Genomic DNA, 14,646 nt, shown 5'->3' on the forward strand with positions numbered 1-14,646 from the left:
ATGTTCCTGTTCGCTTGACAGGGTTATGGATTATTAATAAGGAACGCAGGTGTGCTCCTTTCACAATCTAGGTAGGAGTTGGATGTCAGGCTCCATTGAGGAAGCAACGTCTGACAGACCGTCCTCTTTTTCTTGAAAGTGGAGAAGCATCGTGCTGCGAAAGAAACATGAATGGAGGGAGTCAAATGGAGGGATGGATATCCCAGTTCATTTATGTTTACCAGATGTGGGGTTTAATGGCAGATAAAAGCACCTCGTATATTTTATTTAGCTGTGTGGCAAGCGAGAGCGAGTGTGAGGAGGAGCAGCCAGGTAAACGCATTTCCCCAGGACGCTGCGATACAGAGCACTAAAGTCCAGGTTGGAGAATGTAAACAGCAGAAATTGCTAATTCATGTGCTTCATGCACTTAACCCCTCTCATAGACATATCTGCACACTCACTTATCACACACACACACAGACCCACTCAAGCATGGTGTCCATATGTATGAGGCCCTGCTCGAGATTGAAGCACAAGGCACTGCTGGAGATCTTGGTGAATGACTGCTGTCTGAATAATATTCTGATTATTAAATCCTCATGTAGGATCATGGATGGTACTTTGGAGCTCTATGAAGTGCTGAGCAGGTTTCCTAAGTAAGAAATTGCTCGTTCGTGAGCTCGGTGCGTATATCATGATCTAAACGGTGTTCTTGCAGATCAGTTGTATATGAGGGCACTAACTTATTGCTGTTTTATTGATCTGATTTTGTTCAGGTACTCTGGAGGTGCTGAAGGCCATGCAAGAGCTGAACATTCATCTTGATGTTGACACTTACTCCACCTACGTACTGCCTACTTTCTCCTCAGTGGACAGTGCTCGTGTTGCTCTTAAGGTAATAGAAACATTTTGGGTGTGTGCATCTGTGTTAAGCATGTATTCCATTTATGATTTATTCGATATCTGGGGGGAGACTGGAGATGAGAACTGGGACTTATATATATATATATATGTCATGTATATTAGTAAGTAAATGTCGAGTAAATTTTGTCAGAATTTCAGTCTTTCACATTGTTTAGGCCAAATTTTTGTAGTGTATGTGTTTTTATTTTACTTGCACAAGTTGTTGAACATTTGTAAAACGGTTTACATCATTATTTGTTTTTTCTTTTTGATTTTATACGAAAGAGAATGCATTCCGATGCGTATGTATTTCTTTGTGTGGTGCAGGACGCTGGCTGTGCAGTCGACAATGGCGAATTTATTGCAGCAGAAGTGCGAACGGTGGCGGCGAGTGGAACTCTTTCTGAGCTGTATGCTCTGTGTGAGTATTACTAACTTTCTAACTGACTTTCTCTCAATCGCTCTTTCTCGCTTGATCCGAGATGCCAGTCTTGCTGTGACCTGCGAGCATGGCATGTCTCCACATATGCACACAAGCACAGGGATTTAGTTGACATTTTGCCTGCAGGTTAATTATCCTTATATGTATGACACAAACACAAATCCATTCACAGACATGGTTTTGTCCATTAGGCCTTTTAAGTGATTTGTAAATGAATGGGAACGATAAGACTTTATCTGAATAGGAATAAGGAGAATGAATGCTGTTTAGTTATATTTATTCTTTTCACATTCGGGATGGTAAGATTCCAATTACCAATCCGTATCAGTGCATCGGCATGTGTGATGCATCAGTAAAAAAAAAATGTGCATCATAGACAAATTGGCAATTGTTTCCCGATGCATCATTTTTAACGTATTTGCATTGTTAAAAACCTATGTATTTATATATAATTATTAGTAGACGTGCCAAACTTTTGATTATTTAGAAAGTGACCAATAATTTGTAATGCCATTACCGCTTTAATTATAGCAGAGATCTCTTGAAATTAGACAGAAATATAACTTGACATGTTGGAAAGAAACTGCAAAGCCTGGAAATTTTTCGAAAAATGTGACCGCCCTGAAAACACAGGAAGAAAAATCAGCTGTTACATTGTTTTATTTTGTAGTATGTAAAGTTATTTGATTTCGCTTAATGAGCATCAGTTTGCAATGTCTTCATAGAAAATGAATAACTGTTTGAGTGCTCTGTGAAAATGATATTATCTCAAGGATGCTTCTTGACTTGTTTCTCTCTCTCTCTCTCTCTCTCTCTCTCTCTCTTTTTTTTTTTTGTCTCTGCAGTAACTTTACCCTCCTTCCCAGTCATTTCTCTCAGCTCGTTCAGAGGAAGCCTGATCAATGGCTTCAGGGGGTAAGTGCAATAGCGTGTACATGTGTGTTTCAGCCCAAGGTCCTACACCCAGCTATACTCTATTCACTTCATGCATATGGATGATACCTCAGGTCATGCTGTAATGGCTCAAATGCCTAAATGCGCTATACATGGTCTTTCAAGCACAATGTGGCTGTAAACACACACACACACACACACACACACACACACACACTTTTTTTTGTGTAAATCCATGTTAATGGGTTCCCTGGTGGTCTAGTGGTTAGGATTCGGCGCTCTCACCGCTGCGGCCCAGGTTCGATTCTCGGTCAGGGAACCGAACCCAGCCATTAGGGTTGCACAAGCCAGTGCACTCTTAGTGCCGATCCCAAGCCCGGATAAATGGGGAGGATTGCGGCGTGGCGACCCCTAATGGGAGAATCCGAAAGAAAGTTAGTTAGTTAGAGTAAATCCATGTTGATTAACTTTCTTGATGAATTATAGGGTTATATGCAAGTGTGTGAGTGCTCACAAGTGTAAGAGTCTGCACGTGAAAAAGTGCTCACGAGTGTGGGTCTGTATGAGTGTGCGCACCAGAGTTTGTGTGTGTGCACAGATACGAGTGTGTGAAAGTGCAACTGTGTGCGAGCGCACTAGACAGTGAGTGTGCAAGAGCGCGTGAATGTGTACACGTGTGAGAGCATGTTAGGTTATGTGAGTGTGTGTGCATGAAAACACGTGAGGGGTGTGCACTTAGCAGATGTCCAGCCTTGTTAAAGTAATGATAAATAACTGTACCTATTGGCTATCGGCAAAAAGCCATACCAATATAGTTTTTCCAGGTTGCGATATATAGTACGAGAGCGGCCTCTAGAGGCGAATTACTGATGGCACATGCTGTTCATTTTGAAGTGTCTTGTTTCAGGTTGAATGCATGCATTTTTTTTTTTTTTTTTTCAGTCTGATGGACCAAAAAAATTATTTATTATAAAATGAAGTCAAATGTTAATACAGTACTGTATACATAAAATATCATTTTTGGGTGGTATTCATTTATCGGAGGGGTTTTTGGAACATAACTGGGTCATAAATGGGATTTATGACTGATCTGACAACTGATCTGTATTTATTAATATAATTAATATATTTATATACAAGTTGAGTACTAATTCAACATCAAGTGTTGTTAGTTTTGATCCAGTACCCATTTAAAAATCGAATGATTAACGGTTATTGGCAGGTACGATCCTTCCTAACTATTGTTAAAATATACTATCGGTCGACCTCATATTTATAATACACTACTACGGATGTATGGTACATGCACATACAGCTGTGTGGATAGTTGTGCGTTTATACCTAACACTTGTGATCCTCTGCTGCCCCCTGCAGGTCTAAAGATGTGGAGAACATGGCCAAGGTAGAGAAATGTGCCTTCACATTTAATTTAATCCTTATGCAGTTATTCGTCTACAGTACACAGGTTCTCCTGATCTTTTATTATGAATGACTGATTTGTTTCTTGTTTCAGATCACAGAGCTGCTTTATAAAAATAGCCGCTTTGGTCAGACTGACGCAGAACGAGCAGGTATGCTATTGTTTCTAGTGCTGCAGTCACATTAGACTTCAACATTTGTCAGCTTGCAAACCCTTCTGTGAAATTTGGTCGGTACCCAGACATGACATTGAAAGAAGATCTTTTTCCGTACACACAGATGCTAATGCTTGTATTTTATTTTAAAGCTGTTTTGTTTACACTTGGACACTGCTATAATCAGAATTTCTCATGACCTATTTTCTGATGACTTTACACCATGACACACACACAAAAGCCATATGCGTTTCTTCCACAAACTGTTAAATCAGAGGCACACGATTGTATGTATTTAAAATAGGTTGGAGTGGAACCTCTAGTGTGACCTATAGAATTCAACCCTATTGAACACCTTTGAGATGAATGTGAACATTCACTGATCCCCAGGTCTCCTCACCTCACCTACATCAGTACCTGACTTAACTAACACCATTGTGGGTTAATTAATCTCCACAAGCACACTCCAAATTCTAGTGGACCATCTTCCCAGGAGAGTGGAGGTTATTACAACAGCAAATGGGAACTAAATGTGGAATGGAATGTTCAAGAAGTACATATGAATCTTAAGGTCAAGTGTCCACAAACTTTTGTCCATATAGATTAACAAGAATAGAGTTACTGTGGGTAAAAGAAAAATCCAGATATGTGACCACATGATATTTGCTTCATGGTTTGTGATAACGTTTTATTTATGTGTATTATTGTTATATTTTATTAGTGTATTATGTGCATTTTTTAAGTGTGTCATAGATCTTTTTTTTTTATTAATCCATTATATTGTTTTGTATCAATTTGTAATTTTTTCACAGAAATATAGTCTGTAGAACTAGACTCTTTAAACAGGCATTATGTCATTGTGTGTGCATACAAAATAGAGACAGTGTGTATCTTGAGGCTCATCTTGTTGCAGTCTATTGTGTGTGAAGGTGTTGGGTAAAGCGCGCGCGCGCGTGTGTGTGGGGACCGCCCACAGCACTGGTGTGGGAGCATGTGTTATAGATGGAAATGGTTTGTCATTGTGCTGTTTTTGTGTGTGTCAGCTGCCCAATACACATGATCACATTCTTCAGTTGATTCTACGGCAAAACTGTTAGCAATACACATTAATACACATGCTTTATTAGTATATTTTTATTTATGTATATTAGCTTGTGTATTTAGAATTTGACAAAGGACACAAAGTTACAAAGGACACCTTTAATATTCTTATAAGATAAGGTAAGATATACCTTTATTCTTTCCACAGTGGAGAAATTTCTGAATTTTTTTTTCCTGTCTCAACACAGAAAACACGGCCTACTTTCTTTTTAACCTTTTTGATGGAATGACCGAGTCGGAGGTACAGGCTAAAGAAGAGATTTTGAGAGAATACCTTAATCAGCTCAGCAACATGGTGTGTCCCTATAATCCGTAATAGCCTCCTTTCCTTATTCGAATCATTGTAGACCATGTGGAGCTCTTTTTTCCTTTTAAATTAAGTCTTGACATATTGAACACAGTGGATGAAATTTGTATTTATTTTTATTTTTTTTGCCAGAACATCTTCATTCATATGAACATCTACAGAGGAATCAGGAATATCCTAAACCTCTACCATGTGCCAGAGCTCACCAAGGTACAGCATTTTAGTTGAAATCTAATATAGACTATATTATCTAATTATTAATAATGTATCATTAATAAATAGGAGCAAGCGTGTAAATGTTGTGTTGCTGCAGGACGTTCTTGCGCTAGTGGACAAACAATCGAGAGAAGATGATGTTGCAGAGTCCAAGGTAAGCTTGTGTGTGTATGTGTGTGTGTTGATTGATTGATTTTTATTTTTAATACAATACAATTACATTCTTAAAGCTACGCCCATGTCTAGTGTCTGATCCATTTGGTCTGTAGTTTATTTTATATGAATTGTGTATAATAAGGTGTTTGGTGGAACCGCTTACTTTCTTTACTACTGCTGTAAAAGGCTTTGGATTCAATTGTAAATACAAATCATTTGTAACGATTTTCGCTTTGGATCTCAGGTTTTTGATGGGAAACTAGGCGTTCAGGAGAGAAGGCTGGAGGAGCTGAAATCCAAAGGGAAGCCGGTTGGAAACTTATTCAGACAGCTCATCGCTGCTCTGTGTGCTGAGGAGGTGAGGGTGGATGTTTTCACACCTACAGTCCGAGCATCTCATTTTACGTTTTTCTTCTTCTTCTTCTTCTTCATACTTAGTGTTTGAGTCTGTTGTGTAAAACTGTTGTGTCTACAGAACCTGGCCCATGCTCTGGAGCTGAAAGCTCAGTATGAGGATGAAATGACTACTAGTTGCTACGCCCTGCTCATCAACCTATGCTGTCGTCACGACAACCCGGAGGAGGCGCTCAACCTGAAGAGAGAGCTGTGAGTTTAACTTCGAGCCAATCACACATGCACACACGACACACACAAATAATTGTTGTCTTACTACTGAGCAGTGCATCTTGTCTTTTATCTCAATGTGTCTTTTTTTTTTTTATTTATATATATTTTTTTTATCCATTTCTCTTCGTGCTTGAGAACCTAAGCAACAAATGCATTCTTTTTAGTTATTCCAGACGTTTACTTTGAACTTTTGTTCTTTCACATCTGTCCAGAGCTCGTAAAGACTCGGAGGTTATGCTGGATGCCAACAAATACATGAGCTTGGTCAGGGTGCTCGCCAAACATGGCAGGATTGAAGGTTAGTCCATCACACAGTGTACACACTGTCTTTGCTCTCCAGGTTTTTTTCTCACAATCAATGCCACTCTTTCTTTAATGGCAGTTATAATCAGTTATACTGAGAGAAAAAAATTAATCCCTATTGTTTAGTGTGGCCAATAAGTGATATGATGTGGGGCAGATTTTTCTCCAGAGAGTATAAAGACTCTATGTATCATGAAATCTATGAACTCTTTATTGAGAACATTGAGTGAACTGAACAGAAAAAAAAAGTCTTTAGTGATCTTTTGGTGAGTCGATTTTTTTTTTCTTTCAATATAACAAAGTTTAAATGCACGGTGACTCGACCAAGCAGACGAGGTAAATACACCTTCAAAATAGTCCCCTTGCACAGCAATACAGTGCTCCCAGTGTTCCTCAGTGTACTTCTGTCCTGGAAGTGTTCTTTTCGAAGCGTGATGAGCACCATCTGCAATTCACACTGGATCTCCACAATGGAATCAAAAGAGCAACCTTTTTTAGCTGGATCTTCATCTTTTGGGAAGTGGGCGAAGTCCGCAGGAGCCGAATTTATCAAGTAGGGTTCAAATGACCGCAAGCGAATAATTGCAGCTTTGCCGTAAGCGTACCGAATCTTGTCAAACATCTCTGTGACAGATTTGTCCAGTTTCATGCAGAATTTTGTTTGTGCTTTGTTCTTGCTGTCTATGATGGAATTGCAACCCTGGTAATGCAAGTGATCAGATTATCACCAGTTGTACAGCTTCAGATTTACTCAGGATTATGTCTTTTTGTACACTGATTTATGAAGGTTGGTGCTCCCTGTAACTGTGCGTGTGGCCTTGTGCTGCCATCTGTTGGCATGTTACAAATCTAGTTTCAAACTTTTCGATACCACCTCGGGCAACAGTGTAGGCTTTGCATTGTGCATACTGGACTTCATTAATAAATTCCTAAAGCATGAACATATCAACCTGACAATTAGGAAAGCTGCACAAAAAGCCTCTTTTTATACGGTATAGCAAATATACGGTCACATTACGAGCTCATCCAAATGAAGATTGACTCCTCAACTTCTTAAACAATTTATAACTTTGGGTTTATCTCTGGGGGGGGACGAAGTTCATTATTCATTGAAGGCGACACAAGGTGGATACAAGAAATTTCACATTACGTGAATTGCTTATATTTGGCTCCCTGATTTATTGCTAAATTCGTTCTCGACCTGCATGCTTCAGTGCGATCGCTTGTGAAGCTCGAGACAGCTGTCTCTCCGGACGCCCGTGCCAATCAACCATTATCTGAATTCTATGGTGGATTTCTTCATGCCCATATACGACACAATTACAATCAAAGTGTTTCCTCTTTGCTTTTGTTCATGCACTGATGGTGAAAATATATCCTCGCGCTTCCTTTTCAGCGTCTGTGTCACTCTGGACCCCTCCTTTTTTTTGACTCCTCCTGTCATGGAGCGGAGGAAAATTACAGGACTGGCGCCACTTTAACGGAATTCCGTCCTGATACTAATGGCATATCATGCCGGAGGGGGGAGGGAGGAATTGAGCATTACACACACATTCGGAAATTTACATGTGAATTCAGGCGAAGACGGGTAATGAGGGACGTCGGTGTGGGTGTGCATGCTGGCGAGCTTCTGCCTTTATGTCTGTCAGCATGAGCAAGCGGCCATTAGCCCGCCGGTGTACAACGGAAGCTTGTCTCCCAAATTAACACACCTCAGTGCTCTGGTACAGCAACCAGATCTGCTTAAAGATCATGACTCATTGCTCCCTCGGCTACCATGTCTTTTAACATCCCTACAATTCCTGCCCTTTTCTATCCAGCACTTCCTTAATCGCAGGTTGATTCCTTTGGCGATAAAGACTTTTGATTACACAGTAGTTGGGGTGTGGGATTTTTTTCCCCCCAGTGTGTGACCTGGAGATCTTTTATTCCTTTGATAATGTTATATATTATTTTGTCTCATGTCTTCAGTGGCCTGTGAAGTTCAGTATTAAAAGTCTAAGTTGTGTATACATTATTTACCTTCTTTAAGAAGTCCTGAAATATTGGATTTATTAATTATGTTTTCAGATGCATGCGCAAGATAAAGTTTTTTCCAATTCAAGCCACAACAGTTATATAAGATTAATATAAAAATATTATGATCTCACTAGATGCATTCAGATTGTTCAGTTTATCACAACGGTCTGTAATAATGTCATGATTGAGACAGCAAAGAGAACAGCATCAGGGATTTGCATAACAGGACAAAAATTAAGGGGAAATGAAAACACACATGAAATTGTGTGTGTGTTGGGAGTTTGGGATAGTGGTGCTCTGTTGAGCTTTCCAATTTAAATACAGCCTGCAATCCAAGCAAACCTGTTATGAAAATAGATTGTTAGAGTGCAGATTATGCAGACCTCCCTTAAAACTCACTTGCCTGTAGCACTTGAGTTCCAATTCTTCCGATCCCTGGAGGCATAAGTCTTTTTCGCATGTCATGTCATAGGATTTTACATATTTTTCAAAACATGCCACCTCCCGAACAGACTCCGGAGAGAAAATGAGCAGCGTCTGGCAGGCGAATGCAAGAAAACGTCCAAGTTTTGCTACGGTTTGTATAGGATAGGATGGCACATCTGTTGATTCCTCCTTTCAAGTGCACTTGCCACTCAAATCTGATTGCAACACATGTCCGTTATCAAGCGGCTCCAGAAAACGAAAGCAACAGACAAATTTCCTTCATCATCATTGTGACAGGAAGTGAACGGGATGGGGGAAAAACAAGTTTGTGAGAGTAGGGAATTTTGCAGACGGTGTACTTTGAAAGCATCGCGACAGGCTCGAAGATAAACTGAGCTCTGGGAGAGGTTTTTTTCCTTTCCGAAAGGAAAGGTTGGCATACTATCTCTCTCTTCCACAATCCAGCTTTGGATGATTAGTATCGTCTGTGCAAACAGGCCCTATCGGTATCAGCCCATTAGCGAGCTTCTAAACAGTGCATAAACACATCTTAATTATCTGGCTTGGTGACAAAGCAGATGTTGAGGTGGAAAGAGTGGTTTGTAGAGCTGGTGAGCGGCAGACCCTTGCCCTCTGCCAGATGGGAGCATCTCCCACCAAAAGAAAAAAAAAAAGCCTCCATTACGCTGGGTGATCAGCAGCAGGCCTGTGACCGCGCCCCACCAGGTTCACGCCGGGCACTCGCCACACACCTATAATTTACCGGCATGCTTTCACAGAGAGACGCGAAAAAAAGCAAGCCACCATTGTGGGGGCCTGGTAATTGGAGTCTCGTTTAGAAATGCAAGTAGCAATTAGCGGCGTATTGGCATTATATGCCAGCATTTGCATTCCCGCTGGGTGTAAAATGTTGTTTTAATAGCGGTTTGTTTTCCCCACATGAAATTATCTAAGGGGCCTTTTATCACCTCCTCCCCTCCCCTGTTCTCTCACTGGCGCTAAAGCATGCATCAGCAGCAGGCCCATCAGGGGACAGCCCAGTTTTCTGTCACAGATGTGAACTTGCTGACGAAGAGCCGGTTAAGCATCTCAGACTGGTTTGAGCCTACCCTAAGCCTTTTAAAACTATTAATTACTTAATTTGTTTTCCAGACTCCCAACCCACCTCTTCAGTTGATTAACAATCCCTACAGAAACTTTAAGTGATTGAGCTGCACAGCCTTCAAGTGTAGAGAAATGAAATTCCTGATCTTTAGGTTGTTTTTTTTTTTTTTTTGGTTTCCTGACTTTGTTAACCTTCCGATTGTACGTTAATATTAATAATTTCTGTAGCCAGTATCTGACGTGCAGATCGCTGGTTTAAGGTCAAGTATCGCCAAGCTGCCACTCATGGGGCCCTTCAGCCCTTTATGCTCCAGGTGCGCTGTATCATGGCTGACTCCAGCTTCCTAACATAGCTGGGATATGCGAAGTAATCAAGGCAATAGTTGCAGATGCAGGTAAAAAGCTTTAGTTCTCATCAAAAATTTGAATAAAAATGCTCTTTGTGACATGGGTGTTGGTGCCAGACTGGCTGAACATCTGGGATTTTTACACAAAAAAGTCCATTAAATTTAAAACAATTGATTTAAACCATCCAGCCATTCTGTGGGAATGGAAATGTCTTGTCAGATTAGAATGGCTTGATTGGTTGTTGGAACTGGAAAGCTGTGGTATCTTAAAGAATCACTCTGTACAACTGTGTTGAGTATAAAAAAAACAGCATTTTAATGCACGAGAGCTTAAGGTAGGTGGGGTACTACAACAGAAGACTAAATCAGGTTTCATGCCAGTTCGCGGCCCGGGGTTTGGGGACCACTGCTCTAGATGGTTTAGAAAACAACTAGGCGGTGTTTTTTTTTAGATTTAATTAATTTATTTATTTGTAGAGCGCTTTTAATAGTGAACATCGTCTCAAATTAGCATTATAAAAGTAAAGTGGTTGTAAAAGAATGTATAATTTAGTTCCTTAAATAATTTTTTTGTCCCTAATTAGCAAACCAGTGGCAACGCTGGCAAGCAAAAACTCCGAGATGGCATGAGGAAGAAACTTTGAGAGGAACCGTTCCATAATTGTTCTATCATTGTTGAGGTGTGCTGTGATAGTTGCTCAAATGCAACCTGCAGTCCTGAGCCATTCTAGCAGACTGTTGATATTCATTCCAGTCCGAATCCATCCTCAAAGTTCTTGTGTTGCTCAGTAACTTTATGGATTTTTAGGCTGTTGAAGTGGAACCATCCCCAGCTGCACAGTTTTCTTCAATTGAAGAGAACTTCGTCCATAGGTAGGGTGCAGTTAGGAGCCTTCAGATCAAAGATCCAACAGTGTATAACAGTGTTTTTAAAATGACTAGCTCTGTTTACAAGAAAGCACTTTATTTATCTGTTTACACACCATTACCTTCAAAATAGTCCCCTTGCACAGCAATACAGCGATCCCAGATTTCCTGCCACTTCTGGAATTCGTCCTAGAAGTCTTCTCTTTAAAGCATGTCAAGCACCTTGTGCGATTTCCACTGGATCTACCCAATGGTGACTTACCGATGACCTTTGACCTGGATCTCTTTATCTTCGGAAATAGGGTCCACAGGAGCCAAAACTGGCGAGTAGGTGGATGTGGAAGTGATATTGTTGTTTCCATGCCTGTCCCAGGGCTGTGGGTGCAGCCTTCTGCTGCCATCTGTTGGCATGTTACAAATCCATTCTCAAACCTTTTTGATACTACCTGAATGTGTCTGTACTTATTATTGAGTTGTCCGGATTCCTTATTGGATAAACAACTAAATTAGCTAAGCACATCATTGGTTGCCATTGATCTCTCTCTCTCTCTCTCTCTCTTTCACTCTCTTTCTCTCTCTGTGTCTTTTTCTGTGCTTTTCCTTCTTTCAGAGGCAGTCGACATCCTAAAAGAGATGAAGGAGAAGAATGTGCGGATGTTGGACACCACGGCCACCCGGTTGTTCCACATTCTCAACAACGCCTCTGTGAAAGGGGACGTCGCCACCATTCGGCACCTGCAGGACACAGTGTTCACCTTAGGCCTGGTCAAGCCCACCAGCAACCTCTGCTCGCCACTGGTTTCTGCGTACCTGGAGCGGTGAGTGGAAAAGAAACTGATTGTCTTCACAAAATTACCACAAAAGAAAGCATAAAAGAAAGAGGAAAAAAAAACACAATAATTCTGCTTCTCTAAACTGGCCCCTCAGCCCCGCCTCCGGTCTCTTTTGAGGTCTATTTGCGAGAGCTGCTTTTAAGAAGATCAGCTCATTTGCATGTTAATTATGCACCCTGTGCTAATTGCTGGATTTGTCAGGGACATGCAGAGCACGGCGTAAGTGCCTCCCCTCCCGCCAACCTCCTCCTCCTCCCTGCTGGGGAATACACGGGTTTACATGGTGTTAGTAAATACACATGCACCGGCTCACTTGGTTCCCCTTCCAAGACTGTTTGTTTTCCTGTCACTCGAGTGGCGCAAACACACCAGCACGACGCGAGGTTTAATTGCTGCCTCGTGTACGATAAGCTTTCTAATTTAACTCCAGTTCATTAGCAGGAAGAAACACGGGCAAACCAGGCACGTCTCGTTGGAGAGGCAGATAAGCTTGTTCATACCCAAACACACACACACGCACACACAGCCATTGGCAACCGGATACACAAGTTTTAGTTACTGTTGAAGGTAACAAGGATAAAAATACACATCTAAACCGAATCTGGCAAGGAATGATGCGTTCTTTCGCTATAGTGGTTCGGGTGAACTAGGCATCATTTCAATATTGGCATAAAACTCATTACAACACACTTTTCTGAGATATGGCATATGTCTGACCGGTGTAAATTTTTTTTCCCTTGTTGCATTGTTTGTAAATGGCGTTTTCTCTCAACATGATCCAGCTTCAGTGTATGTTTTGTAGTGTGGCAGATGGAGGGACTTTTTTTTACAATGGGTTCCTGGTTGAACCTGCTTGATCATGGGGCAATTCCTTATAAAATATCTAAACGTGTGACATTTAATTGTTCCAGTGACCAGACTGTGAATCTCTGGTTATTATTCTGTTTTGTTCTATGGACAATAAATAGGTTGAAGAAAACTGAAAGTACTTAAGGAAAAACCCTATGAAGTACTTCTTGCAAATACACTATATGGATAGTTGATTTGGGACCCCTGACTTAAAAAAAAAGTTAGGATGTGTGGTGCTATTAAATTGTATACAAAGTGAGCTCCATGAAGATATGGGTTTTACATGTTTTGGGAATAGAAGATCTTGAGTGGCCTGCTACAGAGCTCTAACCACAACCCTATTGGACACCTTTGGGATGAATGTGAAGACTGACTGTACCCTCATCACACCTACATCAGTACCTGACTTTACTAAAACCTTTGTTGCTGAATGAGCTCAAATCTCCACAAGCACATTTTAATATCTAGTGGAGCATCTCAGAAGAGTGGAGGTTTTTCTAAAAGCACATGGAGACTACATTTACATTCATGGCATTGTGCAGATGCCTTTATTCAGAGCGACTTACAACTGAGAAGGGGAGGGTTAAGGGCCTGGCTCAGGGGTCCAGTTGTGGCAGTTTGATGTTGGTGGGTTTTGAACTTGTGACCTTCTGATCCAAAGTCTGATGCCTTAACATCTGACATACCACCTCCCATTAAATGGGGTGAAATAGGATGTATAAAAAGCACATATAAAGCTTATGGTCAGGTGGCCACATACTTTTGTACATATAGTATATCAAAATCTTCAAATCATATCAGGTGTTTTTTTTTCTTAGCATGATGTTGCCTTCTTTTCAGTACCCCCCACCCCAGAACTCAAACGTGGAGCATCGCCCCACCCCATCTTTGTCCTCTTCTGATTTCCCATCAACCCTCCCTCACTCCTATCCCTGTCTTTCCGCTCTGTGTCATCCCTCTCTTCTTTCTGTCTTCGAAAGCGGTGCAGAGGGGAACAAAGCCGCGCGTGTCAGTATGTCAGCTATAATGACTTAATGAACGCTTCTCTATGGGATTAACTCTGACAGCCATCAGCACGTCGCCACGCCGACCACAAGCGCCGCTCCTGATCTATCAGTCTTCATCCCCCCCCGCCTCCCTTCGTTTGGGTGGAACAAAGGGATGTGGCATGAACATTTTTTTTTTGTTTTTTTGTTTTTTCCCCCCACCCTGTGCAAGGGGGCAGGGAGATTTGTAGTAACAGTAACAGGAAGGGAGGAGAACAGGGCTGTCAAGTGGGCACAAAAAGTCTGGCACTTTTTAAAAAAAATAAAGAGCCAGCTACGTGCACACAATTGACAAGGTGTGTGTGTGTGTGTGTGTGTGTGTGTGTGTGTGTGTGTGTGTGTGTGTGTGTGTGTGTGTGTGTGTCTGTCAGAGGAGCGTTTTAGGATGTGATAGTTAGGACATTTGAAGAGAGGAGGTGCACCATGGATCGCAAATCTTGGCGTCAGTCCTCTGGCAAGCGCGCACACACACACTCTCCAAGTTCTCCAAGTAAATTTTTTTTTTTTTTAAACAATAGCCAAAAAAAATCCCAATGTTTTAGTGGTCTCCTCTTTCAAGAACGTGGAATGGATGATAACATGGGTGCCAGTCTGAGGAACAAAAGAGGAGGTGGGCACAAGTGAGAGTTAGAAGGAGAAGAGCCGGGAGG

General features: G+C 41.3%; 1 protein-coding gene across 1 annotated transcript in view; it reads left to right on the forward strand.

Moving 5' to 3' along the window:
- lrpprc (leucine-rich pentatricopeptide repeat containing) overlaps positions 1 to 14,646 on the forward strand; it is a 58,099-nt gene that overhangs the window by 19,444 nt on the left and 24,009 nt on the right. The window contains exons 12-23 of the mRNA XM_083539865.1: positions 759 to 877; positions 1,213 to 1,306; positions 2,173 to 2,242; positions 3,596 to 3,623; positions 3,735 to 3,792; positions 5,085 to 5,191; positions 5,336 to 5,413; positions 5,517 to 5,573; positions 5,820 to 5,933; positions 6,051 to 6,181; positions 6,415 to 6,500; positions 11,879 to 12,086. Of these exons, the coding sequence (XP_083395991.1) occupies positions 759 to 877; positions 1,213 to 1,306; positions 2,173 to 2,242; positions 3,596 to 3,623; positions 3,735 to 3,792; positions 5,085 to 5,191; positions 5,336 to 5,413; positions 5,517 to 5,573; positions 5,820 to 5,933; positions 6,051 to 6,181; positions 6,415 to 6,500; positions 11,879 to 12,086 (1,150 nt within the window). The remainder of the gene's footprint in view (positions 1 to 758; positions 878 to 1,212; positions 1,307 to 2,172; positions 2,243 to 3,595; positions 3,624 to 3,734; positions 3,793 to 5,084; positions 5,192 to 5,335; positions 5,414 to 5,516; positions 5,574 to 5,819; positions 5,934 to 6,050; positions 6,182 to 6,414; positions 6,501 to 11,878; positions 12,087 to 14,646) is intronic.

The sequence above is a fragment of the Silurus aristotelis genome (genome assembly GCF_946808225.1).
Source record: "Silurus aristotelis genome assembly, chromosome: 4".
NCBI lineage: Eukaryota > Metazoa > Chordata > Actinopteri > Siluriformes > Siluridae > Silurus > Silurus aristotelis.